Here is a 27,868-nt window from a genome sequence, read left to right on the forward strand (position 1 = left end):
ATACCAACTTTAAACGTTTCCGAGAAGAAGATAGTTACACGAATCTAAATATAATGAATTGGTCTCTCTAAATTTGGAACGAGACATGTCAACTCCAAAACTGAAGAAAATGACCATCTTTATTCTAGACCGCATCTTTATCGGCGATCACAATGTTACCAGGCGTATTAGAGCCATATTTGTATGTATACTACGTTGTTATCCATAAACACATTTCCGTGTTGTGGCTAAGTGCTTTGCATGGCTTCTAAGTCGGGCGAAAACGTAAGCAAATGACATGTTTGAGAAATTTGCATTTAAAGTCGCCACCGTTCAACGACTAGGTTACCATGGCCAGGCTAACACTCGCTGAAGTAGTTAGACCGGTTTGGTCGTGACCGGTGTGGAGACGTGCGTTTAGGGCGAGCGCCGGAGCGCAAGTGAGGCGAGGGGGGGTTCGGGCGCCTGCGCGGTGCGGGGAGCGGGGCAGGGGCGAACAGCTGAGCGCGGTATATTGACAGTGCTTCGCACATTGCCGTTCAGTCAGTAGGTTTTCTGTCACCGCGGAGTGCGCACGTAGCCGCAACAACGCGCGATCTCACGAGTATGCCACGATCGCCCCGCAGTACTAAGTGAGCTGCGGTTGGGACCCGTTAAAATTATGACTTTTGGAGCGATCGCGCGCGAAGAAGAAAGCGGCAGATATCTCGTTCTAGAAGAGAAAACCCTGAGGATAGTGTCCAGATATTGGGAGGTCTCCGGTGTATCGTCCGCCGAGAGGCTGCGGTACAGGAACAAGCGGCTAATTGAACCCTACGGACTGTTATAAATTTCAAAACTTTTTGAACTTGAACAAATTAGTATTTAGTGTTAATTAAGTGCAATATATAGGTGAACTGTGTTTATTTTGTGTTAAAGTTACTTGGGGTATTTTTTTAATTTTTTATTTTCAATTGGATAAACGAAAATGGTGCCCCAACAAGTGACGGATGTGCGATCACTCTCGCCGACATCGAGCGGAGTGCCGGTGTTTGGTTCCCAGCTCGTCGATAAAAACTCATCTACCCCATACACGGATGCCACACAGGTAAGTCCAAAATTGTGAACAGTGTGCTAAAAATGTCGACAGAAAAAAATAATAAAATAAATAAAACCCGAAACGCAAAAATAAAATTGAAAAGTGTTAAAATACTAAAATCGAAATAAATACTCGTTTAAAATCATATATTTATAAATTATATTTTACCATAAATCTAAATTATTATAAAGTAATTTTATCATAAAAATAATATTTTTATTACCTACTAAACAGGTGTACCTAGTTCAAATAGAACACAATTAAATCACATTTAAACCTAAACTCAGATACCAATCAAAAATACAAATTATTTTTGTACACAATTAAAAGTGATGAAACTAGAAAACGTAAAATAAAACGTAAACATTATACCTAGATAGGTACATATACTACGTGTTAACGATGACGAAAATTATAAAAAAACAAAAACAACGCGTTTTACAGTTTTATCAAAACATCTATAGGACTATTTTCGTAAACATGTTTTCAATAATATCTTGTGCGTAGTAATAAAAATTTCACCCATGATACTCTTTGAAATTTATCATAAAACATTATACATTTATCATAAAACATTATACATTTATTATAAAACATTAAAAAATACAAACAATTGTAAATTAGTTGAGATAATAGCTGAAATAAAGTATTATTTGTACCCTTTTGCCAACTGTATACTGATATTATCTGAAATTGCGTAGATATTAGTTTTACAACTTCATTATCTTGAGACATACGGCTTAAGAATAACATTAAATAAGTTATGGAAATATTTCCACTTAATTGAAACATAAAATGACTAGTTTATACGTTTATCTATAATCTTTTCTTCAATAATTATTAGAATACGTAAACGTCTTTTTTATTAGAAAATATTATTAAATTACAGTAGCTTAAAGTAAATAAATGATGAAAATTCAGTTCAACAAATAAAAAAAATCCCTATCGTAAAGCTCTCAAAGTCAAAAGTATTTCAAAATATTTTAGCCTAACCTAAGTGCAATATTGACAAAAAGTATATTGATTTTTCGTTTAGTAGCTATAACTACGTTTGCCCTCGAAAGTCCTAGACGCGAGTGACATTTGAAAAATATTCAACAGCAAATACATATTGTGCAATAACAATATTAATTTAAATTGTCGATAATAAATGACAATATTTATGCTTAATACGATGAAACGAATAGATAATTAGAATCATGTGTCGCAAGAAACTGTAAATCTCGCTCCTACAAGCCCAGTGCACGAGTAGGTATAAAATATACAATCTATAGACGACACAGACAGCTTGGTAATGACACATGCAAGGAACGTGCAAACTGCTAACTAAACTAGCTATGACTTCTAGTATTAGATCATAAACACGCGATAACGTCAAATGAATCCATAGGAAAATATGAAAAGGAAAAATAATTTTATGCCCTCGAATCAATATCCGTAAAATGTGGTGGCAGAGTGCATTAACATTTCAATGTCAACCGTAATATTTTTAGTCATCTCGCATGTGTGAGTGGCCTTTCTCGTATATGAACAGCGTACTGACACGCACTCACTACTAGGAAACGATAATCTTAGGTCATTCGCGCCGTTTTGATGACTAAAATTTGTCTTCGCAGAAAATCTTCCAAATGGGCAACATAGACTAATTAATACTACTTACGTGTATGCGTACTTAAAACTATGCAGTCATTACAGTATGATTCAATATAAAACGTACAAGTTTATTGTAAAGGGTATTTATTTTTATTTGCATTTTGGTCGTAATTAATCCACAATTTAACAATTCAAAATAGATCAAGATCGGATCTGGGCCGTATTTGTTACAATCAAAATGTCGTCGACATAAATGAGGCTGAATTAAAGTTGATCGATATAGTGACTTCTCAACTTTCTGAGGAAATTATCAGTTTAATTCGTGATATTGGATCATAATAATAGTAATAGAAGGAAATAATTAGTTCTATCATCGGTTACACTTAGAGTATCACAATAGATGCAATTATCACTATTTATCGATCCTCATGACAATGATGTGCGTAAAAACATAATCGGTTTCATTATATCTATTAATGATTACGATTGAGAAATCAACATTTTCAAAGCTAAAGGTACCAGCAGAAACTTGGAATGGGAGCAGAAAAAACAAACTTAAGTTAGGGCGGAGTTTTGGATCATTATAATCGGAACGGCGCGGAGTGCGGGCTTGCCTGACTTACTTTTTGTTACACTTTTTTGCTCAACATGTATACTGTTGCTGACTGAATATACCAACTGTTCTTTTCGACCAAGGTCTCACAACGCCTCCGTGAGCCTTTATTACACAAATAATTGTCCGTTCTCCAAACCAATTGTCAGATTATACGTTTACAACTGAAAAACTCGCTCGGCTTGCTTTTAATTTAGTTTAAGCACTTCCTAGAAAGAAAAGGTTCTTTCGAACGAGCCACCGTTAACTTTTCCTTCGTGTTTGTCTACTATAATGTTGAGTTTGTTACAACTGTTACTCACGAAAGGCTGTGTTTTGGAATTTCTAGAATTCTCATTACATTCTCCGAGCTTTGATTGAGTCCCGCAAGGATTATAAGTTTCAGTTGATACGATAATAACTTTTAAGCTCGGACCTAAAATAACAAACAATTTTATGTTTGGGGTGATAAATTAACATTAGCGCTGCTGGTTACCTTTCAGAAATAATTTCGAGGCTTTCCTCTTGAAGTTTATCGTTTAGGTAAGCAAATTTATGTACCCTAATGCAGTGTTGGCAGCGCAAATCAACATTTGATTGTAAAATACGTACCTATGTCGGTAAATGCAATTTGCCACACACTTGTGGGTGGCGTTTTAATGGTACCATTATATTACACCGTGAGTTGCTCAAGAAAATTACGTATGTGTAAAGACAGCGCTCCAAAAGTTTATTTACGATAAAAATTAGTGGACCCTCGATTATGAAGTAATTCAACATGTCCGAGTTTCGGATGAGAATTTCGAGAAATGGTTTGTTGAAAAACCGTGATGTTTGCTGTACGTTTGACTCCCCTAATTTTGTTTTGTGATAACAATGTGATGATAATATTATTGTAAACATTGTTAAGTCTCATAAGTGTTATTAGTGCAGGGCTTGACTCAGTTGAAAAGTCGCGAAACGTAAACCGTGACATGTGAAAACAGAAAGTCCGGACTGCAAATAGCAATAAATTTGGCCCAGCCACGTTGACGCAGTACGAAAATCGCAACGACCAACTTCCATCGCAGAACAACAAAAATAAACCATATATCTTTCACTTGAATTTTCCGCATAAGGTTTTGTTTGCTCACTGATTTTAGATGAATGTTGCAAACAACAACAGCTGCAGCGTTAATGTTATTAAAACATCTATTTTGAAAGTCTTTGTTTTTAGTTTTCTTCTCTTTACGCAGTTACAAGTGTAATTTTTATATAGATCTTAAATAAATAAATGAATAAAAAAATATTAAGACAAATCACACAGATTGAGCTAGCCCCAAAGTAAGTTCGAGACTTGTGTTATGGGATACTAACTAAACTATATATTTATAATAAATACATATATATAAAAATATTCAAGACCCAGGCCAATCAGAAAAAGATTGAAACCTGGTTGATTTAATGGATAGAAAATGATAGTAATATAACGTATATTTTATAATACTCGAATAAATATCATATATTATATCGCTATTGTAAGAGCTATTGAATTGGTAGAATCCATTAGCTAGATTAGCTGTTAGTTTGACTTAATTCACGATCAATACATATTACAAATCTACAGCCTTATGTTATTATATCGCATTAACCTCAAAAACGTAATAAAATAATCCATTTAACACGAAGATATGCCAATGCTATTTACTCACTCATGTATCTTAAATAATTCCTCCCCAGTCTAACACTTAGCGATTTGTGTATGCTGATTGGATCTCAGGGAAGTTTACCAACTCCCACCCTGCTCAGCAGGCTTGATTAGGTGTTTTTAGTCGTGGCAACATTATTGTACAACTTTGATTGGAATGTAATAGAAGCCTAAAGGCATAAAAGCAACGCTGATCACAGTTGGCTCGCTCACAATACTTGCGTTTGCTAAATTGTGAGGACGGATTACGGCGTATTTCATATTGCTTCTCTTTATAAGTAACTTTAAAATGTTTTAACACTTAAACGCAGGATTGAAAACAGCACTCAAGAGAATGATTACTTTAACAGTTCATTAGGTATTTCATTCAAACACCGTAAGTTTACTGCGTTACGGGTTTACGGTGGCCTGTATTGCATCATTTCATTTTCTCGTTTCTGTATTGTACACTAAAAACGATAAATTTTACGACTGGCTTTTAAAAAGGACGACATTCGATCCTGGTAGCTTTCGAAAAATAAATTTCTCTTTTGTTCAAGTTGTCGCCTCGCTTCAGCTTTTTCATCTCGTACCAAGCCTTGGATTTTATGGCACGAGTGTTAGCTACGTGTCCTGTACTTCAGTCTGTGGGTTATAATCCAAAACACAATATAAAACCGTGATGAAATTTCACAGGAAACAATTTGATAGCGAAATTATTTTGATTAATTTATAATAGTTGTTCTTTGCCTTATTTATTTTATTAATCGAAAACAATCAATGCATTATTATAAGTGTTGTAATGTAATTATAATTTTTACAACATTCATTCGACAGAGTTGTTTCGACACTGTTACAAAGAATCCTAAATTATTATCCGTGAAAAATTATACCAGGATCAAAATAAAATTTCGCAATATCGGTTATGACATCAAAAGCGTTATTTGCTTGGCAACTGCTTCCAATAGAGCCAATAATACTAATACCGTACAATTTCAACTTGTATTTCAGATTTTAAATCTAAAAGAACTTGCCCAAGCGTGCATTATCGACAATGACCTTTACGATTGCTTTTATTTCGTTCAATCCAACCGGTTCTATACAAGAAGTTCGTGGTACACACGCTTTCATTAGATCTCTCTGTACCTGATCTAAAAAAATGCTATACATCTTTTGTATAAAGGGTATGATCGATGATGATTTGTTAACGTTTTAGGTTGGTATTGGGGTAGATGTACTTCTAGAATCGACACTTGACATTTTAAATCTTATTGTGTGTTTTCTTATTTGTGTAATCTTAAAAATGTATTTTCTCACGGATCCGTTTCATTAGATATTCCAAATGAGTCATTTAATATTCCAAACAACGTTCCTTAAGACAAGACTCCAAGTACGGCGACCGAACATAGAATACGGTCCTAAAATGAAATAATTTACTTATTGTGGTGTATTGCCTGATTAATACAATTATAAATGGTAATTCGATACATTTCAATACTTAATTAACAGTAATCTATTTATAATATACATTAAAATTTATGCTTGTGACTCATAATATGAAAATAAACGCATGTTTATTAAATTATTTATTATCTAGATTTAAATTGAAAGTACAAAGTCCGACGTAATATAAATTCTTTAAAAAGATCGTTAAAAAGTTTTGTATTATGAAAATTTTAATAACCCAAAGTAGCAACATAAAAAGATGTGTAACAAGTATCTCAGCTGACATCACTCTTATCATAACAAAGTTAGTAACCAGCAGAACAAGACATCTAATTTTAATTTGCTTGGCTTCAACCTCTGTAATTGGATGAACATTTACAACGTCACGTCTTCAAGTCGTGTCGTTCCAAGATCGTGTCGTGACACCAAAACCACTTTGGCTTCTAACTTTTCTTGCAGGAAGTTCCTCCCTCGATATTCACTTGCGACTTAATCGTGTTATTCGATTAACTTGTGGACAGGTTTCTTTTATACAATTAGTCACTTATTGGCTTGGAAAAAATCCTTTCTTTCAACTTTGCTTTTTCTGCATCCGCTGTGCCTTTAGGGTTAATTAAGTTGCCTTCGTCATTACAGAGTTAATTGTATTTGTATAGAAATTCTTTGGTATTTTGCGTGCGGCGTTTCTCAATTTACATGCGGGGAAAAAGGCGAAATGGCACCACTAAGGTATTTGGATGATTTACAATGCCACTAGCGTGAGTTTAGGAGCGGACGTAAATCCTTTAAATGCCAACAAAATTAATCACCCGCCCCGATTTTCCCCTTTTCTATAGACTTGTATGCAAATAGATAGGGTAATATTATTCTGAAGGTAATATTTTTGTACGAAATGTTTTGTTTCTCAATATTGCATTGGTTTATGCTCAATATCTAATTTTAGAACAGGTCAATGTTTGTTTTTATTAGTTACTTCACTAATCACGAAAGTATAATAATGTACAAAACCCAACATATTTTCTTTACAATTTTTCGAAATGTTAAAAAAATTACTTTCTTCGTTAAGTGTTATGAAAATTTCTCTTTACAATTCTATGCCGCATCCAAGATTGTAAATCTTTATTCATTTTCTTGAGAGCTTTTTATTTGAGTCAAGTGTTGCTGTCAAAGATATATAAGCAAACGCTCAGAAATATGACTTGTGTTTTTCATCTTTAAGAAAGTCATCAATATTATTACAGTTTTTATAAAGAATGATGTAAATAACGATTATAGACTTTTTCGATTAAAGTCTGTTAGTAGAAACTGAAAACGTACGTAAAATAAAATATCTACACGTCTCCAGTCGCAATTTTGTAATAATTCATTGATGAACTCTATGGCTTAGTGATCATAATTACTCCGTAACCGCCCGTTGTCTGGAGGTTCGATTCCCACTGCGAGCAAAAAGTTGTTTCTCTGACAATAAATATTTCTCTGCGGTTCTGGGTGTGTTGTGCCCGATCTGTGTCCGTGTGTCCATTGCACCCGTGAAGCTGAGTGCTGAGTGTTGAGTGTGTCCATTTATTTGTTTAATTCCTTTTAAACAGAACAAGAAAAATCCAATTTTAATTTATATCATATTCATATCATATAATCCAATTTTAATTTATATCTGCTATTGACATTTTTGATATATTTGAAATCGGCGAGGAATCAATTGGGCAACTTCAGCGGAATCAACCGCTGGCATGAAAAGCTCTCAAAAGCCCAACTTTCCAGAAGTTTTCCGTCGAAAATGAAGCTTGCCGTATTGTAGTTCACTCACTCTTAACATCAGACTTAAAGTTTGTATAATATGAGCTTTCGAATACTTGGGAATAAGTTTTTTCCGTTTTAGAATACCTGACCGTTTATTGATTTTATAACTCTGATGATTTTGATAACCTCCCTGGCGTAGTAATCTTGGTCGTCCATTATCTGGATATCCATCAGACCCGCGATACAAGCTTAGTGCTGAGTGTGGTCGTCGAGTGTTGTCCATTTATATATTTACTTATTTTAGGCACACCAGTTCTGTTGATATTATATAATGTAGATTCACACGTGAGACGGTTCCAGCTCTAATATCTAGAATTATCAAAGTCGTTAGTTTAACAGTTCTAATTATCTACAACGTAATTAGGACTAGTAATTTAATCTTCGTTACTCAAATTTCGTTTTAATGATGTTTGTATGCTAGTCAAATTAAATCACCATAGATTTTAGGCTTCTAAAATTTATCGCCATTTACTATTAACAATTTCCTCTAAACATGGGATAGGTTACAGAAATTATTTTAAATAAATTCCACTGTGTAAATGTTACGATTTCATTTTTGATCCCATTCGTTGTTTTAATGGTAGATAGGATTAAAAATGGGTTTACGTTCGGTCGGTTTTTTGCCGGGCACAAACCCATCTCTGGGCGGAAATAAGCGGTAATATGGAGAGAAGCATGAAATATTTTTTAAAGATTTTTAAAGTAAATTCGGCCGAACTGCCATGATCGTCGGTAGCTCATGAATTAACAGCACTGTCCCTGGTAGACAGTGGCATGGGTTCCAGAATTTTTTGAACTCGTTATTATTTTCAAAAATTTTAAAGTATTTTGCAAAAGCTAAGACGATTTGTAGCCAATAGTTATTTTTTTACTGAACTTGATCTACGCTGCCCCTCACCTTCTCGTGATTGTATTCTGATTGTAAATATGTCTTGCCCAACCACTGTGAACCTTGACATTTCTCGGTAACAATACTCAAATCTGTGGTAATAAATACGATATGACGTCTCCGGATTACGATTGCATTGGAACGTAAACTTTTATAACTGTTAGCCTAGTGAATTGTTTTTTTTTTAAATTATTTGTTCAATATCAAAACAAAAATTACCGAACCGCGGATACCACGGAGGTTATCTCTGTTCGATGATTTGGACATAATATAAAGTAATTTTTCGTTGAATTGTTTTTTTATATGTATAAAGAAAATTCAGCAAAAATTTATATGTAGGTGTCCATTACGTGTTCTTCTTTTTCCAAATTTTGTTCAATTATGACTAAACTTACAATTTATTGAGTTTTTTTTTCTAATACTTACATTTATTGCTTGTAGACGAACTGTTATTTTATCTAGCGACAAAAATCATTATGTCTAAGGTAAATCAAATGGCCCATGTAAATACTTAACCAGTTACAAATGAACTACTGTATTTTACCCATTAAAGTATATTGATGGAGGGAATATTACGCTTAATATTAGATAAATAGAGATCAAATTCAAAATTATTCTTATTGTTCGGATCACAATGGGCGGAAATGGCATTGCTTCCTTTTGAGTATTTTGTTGCCATCTTATAATTACCACTTTGTTCTTTATCCATGACCAGAAAATTATAGAAATTTAATTTAACGATCATTTATTTCAAATTTGTTACTTCTCGTGGATCTGTATCATCTATACATAAAAATGGACGCAAATTTACTGCTTGGTATCAAGTATCAAGGTAGTTTTTTTCTAAACGTTGTCGTAAGTTTTGATCTCAATATTTTTGATATAGCATAAATCACTACAAAACACATTTGAAAAATGACACATCTAGTGAAAATATACATTCTGATAGACTGAGTTGCTGACTAAATATTTGTTGACCACATCAATCTAGATGTCGTCGTGGAGGATATTCGTGCCAATAGTCCTACTAGGGATGCCAACGGCCGGGCAAAGTGGAGACGAAAAAGCAGGAAAACGAACCCTGGGTTGAGATGCTCAACGGCTGAAGAAGGAAGCACAAAATCGCTGAGATAACAGAGAAACAGAGTTGACATCAAAAGTTATGAATAAAATTAAAAGGAAGTTGAAGTAAACAGGTTTTGTAAATAACAGTACTTGCAAAACACTGCCTATAGATATTATTTTGTAGTCTTCCTTAATCTAGTCCAAAGCAATATCATCTAGATCAAAATTAACTTGTCGTAGCGTATAAGTTTTTGCTGATACGTTTATTACTATTGCAGTGTGTATAATGGGAAGTTAATCAACTGATATTAAATAAACATTAAAGTCATTCTCTGGCTTGGGGACAAGTAAAAGTGATTGTGTGTTTGTTGATTTGTCACGCCTTATTATGAACTAGGTTTTGCTAGCGGATTCGTTCACGTGAATCTCGGTTTTGTTATGCTTGGGAGTGAATTTTAAAAATTCCTTTCATACATCGTTTGAAGAACTAGCAAAATTTTAGGTTTCTACATACGTTCAGAGATTCCGGGTCTGTTAGCCTAGCTAATTGATTATATATCAATCAGCTAGGCTAATTAAGGCAATAGAGACGACTATTTCTATATGATATAAAGTCCAGGCATTTTTAAATTGTAATGAAATAGTTCAATTGCAGTCTTTTTTTCGTCTCAGCGTTTATTCAGTTGCTTCTTCCGAGAAGCCCAAGGTCACTTTTCCTATTATTTCTTCTCCATATTGCACGGTATCTGACTATTGGCATGCATCTTGATGAAAGCAGATTATTCTCCTAATAACCTTAAGTTCAGACCTGAGGTGTAATTTTAGCCTAAATTGTAGCTAGAATTTCCAGAAAGTTTCTCCAATCGATAAGGAATATAAGCTCAAATAAAAATACATATATTGGTATAGTGAACTTTGCTCTTAAATGATCTTGCATTTAGCAAGAGCAGTCGTGATGTCATGGTAGCTGGTTGGTTTTCTTCTGTTGACCTTTGTTGAATTCATTTTGGCATTATTTTTTTCCATTTCCGTGTGATGTCAGACTGAGAGTATTTTTAATATTTTTTTGACTGTAACAGTTTCTCTTTTTGCATTATTCGCAGTATAACTGGTACCTTCTTTTTATGATCTTGAAACTAGAATTTGTACTTAAATATTGAAGATTCCTAATAGTAACTATATGCTCAGCTGATCATTATCTTTACATTTACGAACAAGGTTCATGTCAGTAAAGCTTCGTTCATGTTTCGCTTTCATTTTACTAGTTGTTTTATCTTTAACAACACGATAAATACTTTTTCTTAAAACTAAAAATATACAAATTTACGACACCTTAAAATATATAAAAGTATCACTTTAATTCAACTTATTTTTCTCCAACCGCGCGTAGACTCTGCAAAAAATTAACCAGAACCGGTATATCATTTTGAATCTTAAAGTCGGATAATAAGGGTTAAATTACACTTAAATCAAAGTAGAAGTATCAGGAAGCAGTACATAAATATAATTGTATGACCTTGAACTTACAGAACATCGAGTGGATTGCCTCGAAGACGGTGTTTTTGCCTCGAGGCAACTCAAATAAGGCATGGGACCGCTTTTTTTTGATAACCCGTTCCAGATAACTTTCAAAAGTTGTTGGATGTTTCTGATTTACAATTGAATAATGACCATGATTTTTTTACATTAAATTGTTGTAAGTAAGACTGGATTAAAAAGTTATTTTAGATGAAAATTGTCAAAAGTAATTATATATTTACTCACGTACTTATAAAAGAGTGTAAACTTTCATAAAATAATATCATTTTTCAAAATGTAGTATTGTAGGTCAAGCGTTTAGAGTGCTTGAAAATATACAGGATAAATTTTATCGAAAATAAATCTCTCTGATATTATTTAACTGATTTTCAATAACATCGAGCGAAGCGACTGACTTAATTATACACTCAGAGAGCGAAGAACTCAAATTTTCTCTCTAATTGACATCTTTGGCTTCCAATTTTGTGATAGCAATAACGAGAACTGCAATTAAATATTTACGTTCAGCATAGTTAATTGTTGAAAATTCATTGGTTCATTCTGTATAAATAAGGAGTAACCAAAGTAAATCCAAGATATGTAAACGAGATGCTGGCGATTTATGAAGAAAGTCGAGCGAAATATTGCCTCGACGAGCGTTCATTGAAACTTTTTTTAGTGCCTCCCTTTTAGATGAAAGATAAATTTGCAAATAGACCACCCGGCTTCGAGAATTTATACACGGTATTCAAATGTAAATATAGTGTCGTAAAGATGTTTTTCCAGACGTGCTACGGGAGTTACTGTTGTGTCAACAATTAGGAGCGGAGGTGTACACGATACGTTGGATGTTAAAAAGGGAGAAAAAATGTAGGTAAACGAAAGCCGTTTCAAAAGTGACTCGTTACTGCCTAATACAGTGCCAATATTTGCAGTTACTGACTCCCTAGGGATTGGCCGGGACGTTCACCGTACAAATATTACCAGTCCAGTCTTCGGATGCATTCTATCTCCTACGTGCAGAATATACTAAAACGATGTACCTTTCATGTAAGAGGATTATGCGTTGCATGTGAAATTAGTTGTTGAACAGACATCTCTTTGAGTATTAGGTAATTAAGTTTTAATAGACTAGACTTCTCGTTGTTTAACTATTCTTTCAGAATTTATAATCTTGCCATTGAATATAGTTTCATTCGAAATCTGTGTTCATTACATTATAATGGCTGGATATTTTAAGAGTGATCATTAGTATTTACTCTTGATTCAAATTACTTGATTATATCTTTATGTATACTAATTTAACTTTGTATTAATATTGTAGGTAATCTAGATACGACAGTGTCATTAAACTGTTCGAGCTACTGACGTGAACCGGTTGGAAATTAGTTTGATATCAGCTGCTTCGATCGCCATAAAAGATCCACTATTAATAGTAAATGAACTAAAAACGCACATGGGATTCACATTAGTTTAAAAGCAAGCATTATTACCGCACGTACCTAGTTTTAAACGCATGCGAGCGATAAATTTTACATTTACTGCTTTGAAAGCACCGCCACTTTGTCGGGTGAAAATAAAAAGTTCAATTTGAACAAAGTATTGGTTGGTTTATGTCGCAATTCGCATCTGCGTCCGTTTTGGATGGACTTATTGATTTGGGTAGCATCTGGCGACGTCGGTTCACTAGCATATGTCGTCAGCAATGCATTTCAAAACGTTCAAGTGGAAATTCTAGAACAAGACCGGTGACACCCCAAGGGATGTCGGAACTTTAGCAAAGAATCGTCTAACTCGCTCGGGGAAGTTTTGATAGAATCGGTTTGAATATATACCGATACTGTTTTGCCATATTAGTTTGTCTAAATTCGGCACGCCACTTTCGTGATGCGTAGCGACGACAGCTCAGCGACACGCATCGATCTCGCTGACGTCTACGCTGCAAATAGTTCATAAAATGTGTGCTCCCGAATTCCCGTCGTGCCGTAACCCTCAAGTTAGCTTATACGGGAAGGCTCAAAAGCGAGGCCTTATTGACTGTTCCGTTCGGTTTATGCCCGAGTCTATTGACTCTGTAATGTCTCTCATTTCCCGAACCAGCTCTTCGAATAAGAAAAGTTCTGACGTCCTGAGGAAATGAAAGAAAGAGGCCTTTCGAGCCAAGCGCAATAAACTTAATACCTTTGATCTTAACATCCAAAAGTTCGAATTAACTCGAATACAAAGACAGTCATGGCCATCTGTTTGGAGGCCCCCAAGAATCAAGTAACTAATTCCAAGTTTAATGAGAAACTCTCCTAAGAGGAATAATTCGATTGTGAATACAACCTTGTCGTTAATTTGAACGTTTGCATCCCTTACCTTTTTGATCTCGAACCAAATTAAATTCCTTTTGTTTCTCGCTGTGGGTATATACTGTTAGTTTAGTGTTCGAACCAGCAGTACCAGCTGAAGCTATCTCAATACCTTCGGCCCAAATGAAGAATCATCAGCAATAATGGTATCTTATGCCCTTTTCTGTAATACTATCATTAAATGTAATTGCTTGCACTAGCGCTCCACTCCGCTGATGGCAACAATTTCTTTGCGCAGAATCGATTTGGCTCCCCATCGCCGCCTCGCCGCGTTCGTCCAGTCAGCATATCAAACAATTTACTTACAAGACGTCGTATGATTTCTTTATTACGGCTCCTTACCCTTTTCTCAGCTGACACTCGCTTCCCTTTTAGAAAATTTCTTTTGTTGCCTCCAGTATCTCGCAAGATAAGGAGATATTGAATTCAGAAACATAAGGAATCCCTTTCTATCCCTTCCCGGGATTTCACTTTATTTATAGTACACTGTAATAATGTAAAATAATTTACAAGAGTAGTAATGCAAAATGATGTAATTATTTTTTTTTTGTAAAACTTCAGAAGATTTATTCTAGATTAAAATGTGAACTTGTTAGGGATCTGACTTAAAACGCATTCGAGACATAAGCCCCATTAAGTCGGTACGAAAAGAATTGTGTACCAGTTCTCTCGCGTACAGTAAAGCACTTACGTTAATGTATTTATAATTACGTTTCTATGTAGGTTTCGGTCGTGACGACGAGTACAGCTAAGTCTCTTGTTTGAGAGTTCTATGTATATCCATTTGTCGTGATTACAATAATAGTATGCCTAACCGTGAACGGCTCAAACGAGAATCGAATGGCGTTCCACGTTGTGGCAATACTACGGGCCAGGGCGTAATGAAACGCTCTCCTATTCCGTATTATGTCAGACCATTATCTTAGTAATTAAATCCCTTACGAGTATTTAACGGCCATCCACAGCCTGGCCATGTAGTAATAAACAGTCTAGCATGCTTGTTACCGCGTTCCCATACACATGGGAGATGCTCATTGCAGTTCTCAATTTAGCCCCGTTAGGACAAATATAGTGCGTAACTCTGGAATTATCAACGATACTGAGAAAATTACTGTTATATGTACCGTCTACTTTTTTATTCCCATGCGTAAAGTTGTTATCTAAAATTATAAGTTGCTGAATGATGTCATTGTCATGCGATATGTCTTGCGGATGTTAATCTCTGTAGTGATTTTGTTTATTTATATTTTTCTGTTCACTTTCGTCGCAGTAACTCTATTAAATCGTAAAAAAAATCTTGTTAATGAAGAAACTACAAAACACTCTTTTGTAGTTTCTCATTAAGACATTAACTATTAAAAATAAAAAGCCCATATCATTACATTCAAGTGCTGAATTTTTCAAGCGAATTAAATCTTCTTATCTATTTTTTATACACAAGTCATCAGACAGTGAGTCCTTATCAACCATCGCTATGGTTGCTTCAAGAAATTACTTATTTAGCCCAATGTCTTAAGGAATGGTAAAAGGAGAGATTGGATCTTCCCTCTCGCTCTTAGCATGTGAATTGCTCCGAAATAGAACTCGGTACGAAAGCAGCCACGTGTAAAGTGCCTATGCAAGTACCAACTACGCAGAAAGCACTGGTTTGCTACAATTATATGGAACAACTCAACATTTGCACATTATACACTTTCTTTTAGGAAATTATAGAAAGCTGATATCTTGTAGGATATTTTGCAAATGTGTTTGATAAAAGATATGATAAGTATGAGGTTGGAGATATTTTTTGTATCATAGATAACACTAAATCAAGTGTGACTAAAAACATAGAGATATCACTCTTGAAACAGACATCAAAATGTATTTTAAGTACTCCTATAAAAGTAAACATGTTTTTAATGAATGCTAAATAGATACTAATGACCGGGTAAACTATGAAGATAGTGACCAAGTAGCCCTTTAACTTTTTATAAATTTGCATTCAATGCGCGATACATCGGCTTAAAATGAGGGTACTTCCAGTAATGACTAATACTGTAATTAATTGTTAAAATTTAGTCATGGATATTTACAGTTACCAATAATCAAACAGATATGATGAAATCTATACCTATTTGTGGCGTATGAAGTGATATAGATATATCAACTACGTGCAAAATTACATCTATCATTATAATTCCCATATCGTCATTATTATCCTCATCATTAATTAATACAAGGATTCTTTCTGGACAACTAGTTACGTAGCAAGACCGATTATTTGTTCTGTTTTAACAACTTTGCTGCCTAGTCACGTGAGTTTAGTTTAGTCTGAAGTGATCACAAATTCGTGAAATTATGACAGAATTTTGATCGTTTTTTTTATTGGGAAATATATTTTTTTGTGATGGAACTGCTACAAAATCTTCGCCATATTTTTATGCTACCGCCTGATTGAGATTGTTTCTTATAAGTTGAAGTTTATTATTTTGTTTCACCAATTTTCCACCAACTACAATCTTCTAAGTTTGTTCCTTCATTAAATATTAACTGAACTCAAAAATATATTACTAAAACGCAACATTTATTAAGTTCTCAAACGATTTCCTTGGCAATCTCAATCGGATAACTCACCTTGGAGCTTAAAGCAAAAGCGAATCGAAAACAGATTTACTTTATTACTCCGTCCAATATTTCTAGGTTATAGAAATCCAGTCTTAAGCCGTTGGGGTGCAGCAGATCCGCACATCTAACATTTTTCTTCCCTCCAATTTCCAGTTATCTTGGTAAAGGATTGGTCGATGTTCGTCGAAGAAGCACGATCGCTCGTCGATACGGGGCTTGCCGTGCCAAAAGTGAAATTTATTGAGACATACCAGCGAAACCATAAAGCAGATAAACTATCGCATTTAGAACCAATGTTTCGAGTGTAGGTACTAGAGGTAAGGAGAATTTATTAGTACTTAAAATAATGCCAGGTAATTTTTGGTATTCCAGTTTGAAATACTATCTTGTGTGATCATTGTAGAATAATAAAAGCGTAGTGTTACGTGGAATGTGCTCTGATTTATAATAGTTTAGTTTTTACAAAAAAAGCAAATGATAATAAAGATGTACGGATTTTTTTTTAATGTACAAATGCTACTAATGAGGATCATTCAATTAGAAGATAAAATCTGGCAATAGATCAGCATTGATACTTGACAATCAATTGGATCACTCCAATTGGTTTAATTACTATTGACATCACGTCTCCAATTCCAAAGAACGCACTATTTTTGTGGATCTCCTTCAGATTTATTGTATTTGTACGTGCGTTTTGGTTACATTGATATTTTTATGATAGATACGTTATTAGTATTGAAAATTCGATACATACAATACCTACATGTTTATTTTTCACTTTTAGGATGATTTACAAATACTCATTTTTAAGGTCCTCTGAGTTTTGAGACGACATTAATAAAAATAACATTAAATATAGTTGCGTTATAGTTTGCAATGAATACGTTTAAATCATGTATTTATAATAAAATTCAAAACTACAATATGAAGAAAACAATCGTGAGGAATAGGACATTTGTGAATGCCTTTTCTGTACCAAGACTTAGGCCGAATTTCGCTGTCTGATAATATTTGTACCCAATCTAGATTCTGATTTAAGCTATCACTAATAAAGTATGTAGCTGCAATACAACTAAGCAGTATTCATGTTACCTAACTTTATTATTATTAAGTTTTTCAATGATTTAGAAATGAAATATTTTTGATGTGGCTTTGTGTCGTGTCAAATGAAGAATGGTTAGCGTATCTGTGTCTATAATACATCGTTGTGCCTCTACGAACGTTGAATATAAAAAGAACAGCTATGAATCGCTTATCTGCGGACTAGATCGCCATAATGCTGGCCAGAGGAACACACGCAGACCAACTGTGATAACTTGTATGTTATCTATCTTACGTTTGCTTTAGATATACATGTATATTTATTTATATGTAGTTCACAGACAGGGCCTTTGTTAAATTAGATATTTCAAACTGCGTATGATTGATTCTTTTTGCGAGACATATTTTTTTAATATTTTTCATTTAAATAAAAAAGTTTCAAAACCAAATCAGAACAACCTATAGAGATATATACAAAAATATAACATGTGTAAAGTGAAATTTGAACGTAGTTTAAACAAAACGCAACAATAAAAACACGGGCGCATGCCAAAAGTGAATGGAATACACACAAAGTCTCGCGTAAAAATAGTGAACGAAAATAGAACTCATGGGGAACACCAATTGTCGTCTTCAATTGATCAAAGGGCTTAATAGACTACGCAGTTAATTAAATAAAGTAAATCATGCTAGATTCAACGCACGGTGTTATTCTAGGGAGCGAACTAAACGCAGGATGTTTGACATGGCGAATGATTTTTTTTTCAGACGTCATTTTCTTGTTATATTTAACAATAACTTGAAAAAAATAATATTACCGATGTGTAAATTTAATTTAACTCTAAATTCTGTGTAAACAATTTGCGTTTTGTTTTATATTCCGATATATTTTTTTCATCTAATTCTTTTGTATTTGTGTGTCAACTTTGGCGTTTAGTATTAACTTAAGACTTAAAAAAAAACTAAAGTTTAATAGTTTGCGTAACTTAATTGAACCCATAGTTTTACATAACCTCTAGGGGAATAGTTAAATAAATGAAGTGACTTTATGACCAATTTAGATTAACTAAAATTACTATTTCTATGCGAAACTTATGTAAAATCATAAAGTTTAATTCGTAGTTATACAAGATTAACTAATATTTAAATTCTACATGTTGTAAAATATTTAACATGAAATATATATATATATATTTTTTTAAATATATTAGGACAAATCATACAGATTGAGATAGCCCCAAAGTAAGTTCGAGACTTGTGTTATGGGACTAACTAACTCAACGATATTATATTTTTTTAACAAATACATATATAGATAAACATCCAAGACCCGGGGACCAATCAGAAAAAGATCATTTTCCATCATGGCCCGACCGGGGATCGAACCCGGGACCTCTCGGTTCAGTGGCAAGAACTTTACCACTGCGCCACCGAGGGCGTCGAAGTAAGTAAATACAATATATACGAGCCTTAAGGGTCGTCGCTAAATCTTCCATCATCCCTTCTTGCGAGGGTGAATTTAGAAGTTAATAAGGACGTAGGTAGGGTTCAAGATTTTGCTGAATAAGTAAGGCCTATACAAACTGAAGTCGTATAAATGCACTGAAATTAGTTTTATACAAGTAAAGTAGAAGTGGCATATTATATCCATTCCACTAAGACAGTTTTTTCATTTCCTTGTCTGATATTAATCCAGCTATATACATATTTCTTTATTTTTAGCTATATCCTGAGAACGAACTCTGGAGAACGAACTCTGTCTATCTTTTCTTTGGCCTTTCTTTTCCCATTCCATTTCAAATTCATACAACGTTGTTGTCTTCCTGTCCCTTAACTTGCCGATCGATTGCTTCACAATATTCTAATTTTATTACAAGTAATTAGTCAACTAAATATAACTTTCTATTTTCAAATTCATATTCCTGGTTTTTTAGCCAATGGTGTACCACTGTTGGATATGTACACTTAATTTTAGTGAACGAGGAATATTTTCTCTATAATGCGCGTCACTTCTATTTGCCATACTATTCCAACTTCTGTGTAGATATAAATATATTTAGAATGATTCGGGAGGTAGTGTGTCGCACGTACGGTGAATCGGCACTTACTGCATGATTTGGGTTCGATTTCTAATCAAATGATTGCCAAGGTGTAATTTATTTTTATCTTTAGTTCATGTACAGTTAAATCATATTCACAAACGACAAAAATTAAATTAGGAATTTAAATTTTTAAAAAAAGTTATTATCCCTTCTTCTTATATGCTGTTAGAGGTGTATGTCTTGTCAGAGGAGTATAATAACCTATATGGATATATATAGGTACTGCAGTGTCCACGCCAAGTAAAGCGCAAAGCAAATTCATAAGCGTAATTTTCTGGAACCATTTCGGAGTATATGTGGCTATTTGAATCTCCGAATCCGAACATTATTTTTGGTTGGACAAGTCAATCGTAAATGTATTTCTTTTTAAATATATAAAATCTGTCTGTCTGTATATCTTTTAACAGAATATAAAACGCGTTTATAACCTCAATGCTAGTTTAAAATGTTGTAATCAATATTCATAAGCTCTGTACCCGCCGTAAAGGAAAGACGTGCTCCAAGTGCAAACAGCACGATACGTAGTTTCATCATGCACGCGCGCGGTATTAATAAACAACCACGTGTGCGATGTACTTGCGCTTGCGCATGTAAGGCGAGTCGGGGCTTCATTGTGAGCGGTAGCGGATTTGACCGTACGTGTGTACGATTAATTTATTAAAAAATGTCCTAATCTTGCTCCTAAATTTCATAATAGTAAAGTTCAAAGTGTTTAGTATTTAATTTTTTATTTCATTTAACTTTTCAGTGTAGACAGAGGTTTTTAATGACACATAAAATACATTTCGGAACACTGTGGTTTGCTTTACAATATAACATTTCTAAAATAATTTTAACAAACATTTTTTGAAAGTACAGTTATTTAGACAAATCATACGACAGTGAACTGATAACAGTTACTGATAATACTCATAGTTGTATGTCACACGACTCCATAATAGGAAATCTGCAAAAGATAGACGTAAAAGACTATCTTTATGCATCTAGACTTGAAATTTGTCCTTGTTTCTTTCAATAGTTTTCATATCATATATAAACTTTGGTCTACCTAGATATTGTTGTTTTTAAGTAATTGAAATAAATATTTATCTCTATTTTATGTCATTTTAGATTTTGTATGTTTATCTCAGCCCTTTTCTGATCACTGCTGAGCATTAGTCTCTCTTTGAGTTTAAATATCCATTTTTTTGGAAATAGTTTTGGAAAAAATATATTCCACATAGTAATAAAACTATATTTATACCTATATTATGACGTAATTAAAATACAAAAATTTTAGAACACGCTTTTCGTTTAATGTCTTTTCCGCTACGCTTATGTAATAAAACCTAACCCAAAGTTGCACTGGCGATATCTCGTTCGCATATGTTAGATAGCATATGGACTTACTGTAACATAATATAGTAAACATGCAACATATTCCTATAGACAGAGTATTTCAACTACCAACTGTTTGGCTCAGTTCCTGGAATCATTTTGTAAATATTTTCGATATAATTTAGATATGGTGTATATGTATAATAAACACTTTGGGATTTAGTTTTCGGTCAAAAATTTCCGAAAATATGTTGATTTAAAAAAAATAATTCAATTTAGATATAAAATATATGTAAAAAATTACATGTAACTATGTCATAAATTATGCTTTAAGCAATACGTTTGTTTTACATAAATTCAGGGTACGTGATCAAAAATCTTGTAAATAGAAATATATGTATTTATAGTCATTAAAATATCAATGATGTTTATCAAATTATTTCACCAAATACAGAAGAAACAACATTCATTCAAATATAATTTTTGACTTTACCAAATTATTATTTAGTGTTGTTTAACACTGTATCAAATTTTTGGTGTCGAAAGTTAAAAATCTTAATAATGAGATAAAAATTGAATTTCAGGGAAAAGGCAATAATTCGTAACATTAGATAGATCATAGAAAATGTCGGAACACAAATTGCTTTTCCACATTTCACAGCTCGTGTCTCGATAAACGTACGTGACGTCAAAACACAACTTTGTTGATCCGCTGCAGCACGTGTTCCTTTTTTGCTATCGGCTGCTATCGGTGCTAGTGTTTAGCAAATAAAAATAACAAAATTTATAGCTATATAGTCATAATATATTAATGTAAATTATATCAGGGCTTCTGGTCTCTTTTGAATATACAATAAACGGCTAAACAGATCTCTTAAAACTAGTAGGGTTAACAATCATCAAACAAACCGTTAACGTTATCCACTAATTGAACATGTGTCTATATCTATGTACTGATTGAGGTTAAAGAAAATAGAAACTTATAATTATGACTTCAATGGTTCATTCAACGCTGCTTACGAAATTATTAATTTAAAAGGGAATAAACAGATAGGTAAGATAGTAGACAAGAAGATAAACAAGAAAATACTGATGGATTTTAAGTGGTAAGTGAAGAATTATATTAATAATTGAAAGACTATTTTAAAGTTTTTTTTAAGCTACAATCAAATAGAATTTCAAGGCAGGTTTTATAGTTTGTTCAAAGCAAATACGTACACAAATGTGAAAATAGTAATTTTGTAATCCCCGATGAGCTTTTCCAGGACATTAATATTGCTTTTAATGGTGCTAATAACCTGTCTCGACTCGACAATCCAATTCGAATACACGAAACGATATTTTTCTACAAATTACCACAGTCTATTAAGCAAATGCACCATGCCAGCACGGCATTATGTCATATGTCACTGCAATAAAAGTATTCGTGTTTGTTGCGAAAAAATTAAAAAAGAATAAATTAAAAAAGAATAAATTAAAAAAGGTGGTTTATGTGCACGGCCGTAGGTGGGCTAGTTACGGGCGGGGTTAACTATAAGCTATATATAAAGGTGTAGAAATTGCATTTTTATTATCATAATTCTATTATTTTTTAAACCCGTTGACATGATTTCTGGTTCTATCGTTCTGTTTGTATAAATATGTCTTCAGAGACATTCGGTGTGCATCTCTGAACTTACTCTGCTGCGATTAAGCTTCTGCTATCAGGATTCGTCTATTAATTTCGCTGTTTAAGAAATCTAAATAAAAACTAATATTTTTATATGAGCGAATGAATCAAATGAACTCAAATACAAGGATAACTCACTATATGCACAACAATTCCAACTCCTGCGGTTAGAACCCTCCGTTTGTATATATGGTCCTAGTATTATTTTAGCCATAGATTTATAAATGAATTCTCTCATTAGATTCACGTTGAAGGGTTCTTGCATATTACGTAATAACTTTCTAAGGAATATTTACACGGCACTATCTTATCGCAATCCTACAAAGTAACCCGACCTCCGTGAACTATAATTTGTTTTAATTGGCGCGCCATATGTTAAAATACTAGAAAGTGTTGTGACTCAGTTGCGTTTCTACTTGGTAGCATAATTTGTTATTATAACCTACACTATGCCACTACTCAGGGCTGCACGAACAGTTTTTAATGTTATTAACTTTGAAATTGTTATAAATGCTATAATAGAACAAAATTGTGGTGTGATTCATGAAGTTAATGCCACTCACATTGTAGCAGAAGCATGTTATTCCCCGGATAAAACAAAAACTGTAACTGATGTTGGCTAATCCAGAAGGCTCTAATTGAAAATAAATAAAAGATTGATTTAGATTTTATAAGACAAGGATTTATATACTATACTTATTATATTATACTGGTCAAATGTATCAAATATAGAACCAATCTAATTCCTACATTGACATTTAACAAAATACATATATGTCTTAATAAGACGTGTGATATTCATATGGAGACCACGTACAGACAAGGATATGACTAAGGTCGCAGGAAGACGTTGGATGCAGCCTGCTTTTAACTAGCAGATTTTGAAATTAATAGCGGGCTTTGAAATCCGTTTTAAGTAGAATTTATTCTATTAAAAAAAACTGGAATAATATTAGTAACTGAACATTTTAGTTTGGTAAATTTTGTTATCACTATATCAAACTGCACGTCAGGTTACTGCATGAACTTCTGCGCATTAATAGCGATGATTAACAATAATTTTTGGTGCCTCAAGATCAAATCAGTTTAATAGAAAATAAATAAAAGACTGATTTAGATGTTAAAAGACACCGACGTTATACTGGTCAAATTTATCCAATATAGAACCAATCTAATTCCTACATTAACATTTAACAAAATTAAAGCGCAGATTGGATATGAAATTCCAAATGAGTTTATAAGAGTAATATCGTTATTCAGGGGAAGACTGTGTATACAAAACTGTGGCTACAAAAAACAAATGTAATGACTGGTGAAGCCCATTGCAATATCTGTATCTCTTTTTGATATGCCTTTGTTACATGTCTTTTTGAATATCAACAGTCTTAAAAAAAAAACTAAGTATTGCCAGCCAGTTTCATTTTTTATCAACAGATAATATCTGGTTAAATTAACCCATTAATAAACACGAACCGCTAAAGGCCAAGTAGAAAATACTGCGTCCTGTAGAAAGCAAGATATGAAACATTTTAGAAATTCTACTTTGATATAGTCTTAATAAGAGCTGATTTCATTTTTGGACTTAGTTGAAAAATCATTGTAAAAGCTTACTCATTTATTTATTGAATTATTAGTTAATGCAAAAATATTGGTCTTGGGGAATATTATATCAAACATGTGACGTAAAATATTTTTATAATTGCAAAAGTAATTAATGAATGTTCAACTGTTCAAGTATTGGGTCAGTAAAATGAGGCTCAAGGATCGAACTCTCATTATTGCTATCATAATTTTAATAATTATTTTGCCTTTAAACATCGCACTGCAAAAATTTAAGTACTGACCATAAATGTCGATTATGGTATGTGTCATTTCGTAATTAGTGGATTTTCTATTTGAGATCTCCGTAATACTAAAGCTATCTAATAGAAATTGAATAAGTTATTTAAACAATAAAATGTGAAATATAAAGTCATAATCCTAGCAAACATTATAGTAACGTTCACACGAGAATCAAATAGAATATTGTTAGAAGGGTTTATCCTTGAAGATATTGACTAGAGACTACAGCCATCTCGACATTAGCTTTGAGCAGATTAAATCAAGTGCTTCGATATCGATCGATGGTTAACAAACCGTGCACGGTTTAAGGCAGAGGAGAAAAGCGGTATTGCAACGTATTACTTCTCTTGATTTCGTAATCTTCTTAAACCTTTTTTCCTTTGCTACATCTGTAAGGGTTACTTCGGCAGCGTTTAGATTAATAATAAATATAAAGCTATCAGTAAAACTGAATTTAGTTCACAAATATTGCCAGTAGAAAGTAATTAATCCAAGTAGTTAATTTTCAAGTTGATTGATAGATTCGATATAGAAACATTTCGCTGTTCGACAGCTGTTTTCCAATAGCAAGCCAAGGAGCAAATTTGAATGTATCAAAAATTGTAATATCTTTATTGATAATAGACTTATCACCCGCGTATCCTCTGATGTAGACCATCATCTTACAGAGCATTATTTGCACATAGATAATACCCCGAGGTAACTCTTAACGCAAATGTTTGTTCAAACAATATTTTCTAGCGAGCCTGCCCCTACTCGATGTCGACATCAAATTAAACAAGTAAGAAACCGCTTTCAGAATAATCCAGATAAGGTTTATGGTCCTTGTAATAAAAGTGCTAGGATAGGCCGTAACTTTGATAAAATTAAGTAATACGATGGTCGTTCCTAAAGGCTTATGAGTAACGATACCAGAGATTTGTTTCTTGAAAATTATTGTAAAAATACTAAAAGTCATAGCAGGTACTTACATGAGCGAATACAATAGTGATATATCACAATTGAATCCATTTTTCTGCAATGTAGATTCGTTAGAAATTTGGTATTTAGTTTATTTATCATCATTCCACTAAAAATATGAATTAGACTGTGTTCCTCAATACTGTTATACAGATTACTGAAACACCATAAGAAATGAATGAAAAATATGGTTAATTGTTTGTAGATGACATTTTGCACATGTCAGTCTCCTAATTCATTTTATATAATAACTGAAATTTAAAAAAATGGTCGAAAAACTAAAGTACTTATTACTTATGAAGAGAGAGGTTTCAAATTACTGGTTGTAAACCACCTGACGCTGCCTCCCCGCCATTTTTTTTGCCAACCATCTGTTCTCATTTTTGGAACAGTTGGTTTTAGGAATGTGGACACTTGAACAAACTTATTAACGAGAAAAAGTTCTAGATTCCGTTTGGGTTCATCGGTGTCTACTGTGACGACATGTTATCATGTTTTAATATTATTAGTAATTTTATTAGATCGATTCATCACATGATAATTATTCCTTCTGGTCTAGTCTGCTGATTGTGGACGATTATCTTACTGTAACGCAGTTTTCACAACAATTATTTTATTCATCGAGACTATCATTCCAATAAAAAAATAGTTATTACAATAAACAGATATAATGTTATGTAGAATACAAATGAACAATGCAATTATTGGGTTTATTTCTAAGCAATAACGTTAACGAACAACAGTACATAGGGGCTACATAAAATCCTGTGCCGTAAAAAAATAAGAACGAAATTGTTTTGAAAAATCCAGTGAAGCAGATAAGATTGGTTCTATTGTGGAACGCTATGAGGGCTTGACAGGCGAATAATTTGATACAGGTTGTTATGTATCGTGTTACTCGGAGTCTATCGAAACTTTTAGATTTGAATGACGGACGCATTCAACACCAGTTATACGTAAACAATTAGTGGTTACGTTAATGATTTAATGTAACAGGAAATTTTGCTGGATTTATTTTAACATTTCCTATATTTTACAACTTTAATTTAGATGAATTTGTTATTTAATTATATTTAGGTTTAGATTTAGAATATTATTTACGAGCGCAAGTATGAGTCTATAACACTTAAAACATTTTTATTCAATTTGACAAAGTATTTTGAACTGAGAGATAAATATTTCTGAAAATCAGTTTATTACTTTTAGAATCCTTAATAGCTTAGCGTAGAGATTACTCGCTATTTTATTTTTTATTAGAAACATAACAAATCGTGTCCTCGCAAGAACATCTATCATAAATATCAAGGCAAGACAATTATATTCGAAATATACGTAACGGGAAAAAGTCCGATCACGAAAACTATAACTCAAGCTTGATAAGAAAAGTCACAAAATGCATAATCAGATGTTTCCTGACAGTCCCTTAAACGTTTCTGTTTTTTTTTTTACGTTTACTTATCTCTTTGATTTCATTTTTGACGGTAGGTTATAAGATATGTATCTATTAGAACAATACATCATAACTCGCAAGTATCAGATGTATTCGACTAACTGTCTTCATCAATTACATTTTTTATATCATCTGAAGTCCCTGCGACTAGCGTCTGTGTCTTTGATGGATGTGTTTTAAATAATTATCCCTTTTAATGTCGCCTTTAATAACCATTTATTTGACAGTGTGGCTTTTGTAATCGACTTTTGGACCCGTTCACGGAATTTCTTAATGCTTAGAAAAACTTATTCCTTAAATATAATACTGAGTGCTTATTATATTTATTTCTTATTATTAATCGTTCATTTAGTTGTTAAAAATATTCAACTACAAATGTTGAACTACGAAAAATAGTTCTCTTGATTTCTTATATGTAATATTTACAGATAATATTTTAATGTAGGCACTAAAGTTATATGAATCTAGACTTTCATAAAGATTCAGCTCAGCTTGAAGAATTGTATTAGAAGATTATAGGGTTCGAGCCACGTCAGTCCGTTCAAAGCAAAATTGTGTCCCTTTATTTCATTCATTTCTTCTTGGTTGTACGTGACGGTGCATAACTTATGGCAGATGGTTAAATCTTCTGTGCTATTTGCTTTGTGCAAATGTGCACTTGTAGACTCAACCCGGGAACAAAATAGAGCCAGAAATTTATTTGAATCTTAATTGTTTTAACGCATTTGGTTTTAGTAAACACTGTCTTTGAGAGGAGAATTCATAATCTGTTGACATTAGTTTAAAAAAAAAACTGGTAACAATAATGATTTAACTACAAGTATGTTGCTCAAAATTTTAATTTAAAAAAATCTTTAGTTTCTTTTTAAATTCCATATATCCATTCAAAAAACTTACTAA

General features: G+C 33.1%; 1 protein-coding gene across 1 annotated transcript in view; it reads left to right on the top strand.

Annotated features, from left to right (window-relative positions):
* The first annotated feature begins 478 nt into the window (after positions 1-478).
* The window catches only part of LOC128677403 (transcription factor Sox-12-like), an 83,597-nt gene continuing 56,207 nt past the window's right edge, over positions 479-27,868 (top strand). Inside the window, exon 1 of the mRNA XM_053758199.1 lies at positions 479-1,066. Coding sequence (XP_053614174.1) covers positions 947-1,066 — 120 coding nt within the window. The 5' untranslated portion in view covers positions 479-946. The remainder of the gene's footprint in view (positions 1,067-27,868) is intronic.

The sequence above is a fragment of the Plodia interpunctella genome, chromosome 18, assembly GCF_027563975.2.
Source record: "Plodia interpunctella isolate USDA-ARS_2022_Savannah chromosome 18, ilPloInte3.2, whole genome shotgun sequence".
NCBI classification, from domain to species: Eukaryota; Metazoa; Arthropoda; class Insecta; order Lepidoptera; family Pyralidae; genus Plodia; species Plodia interpunctella.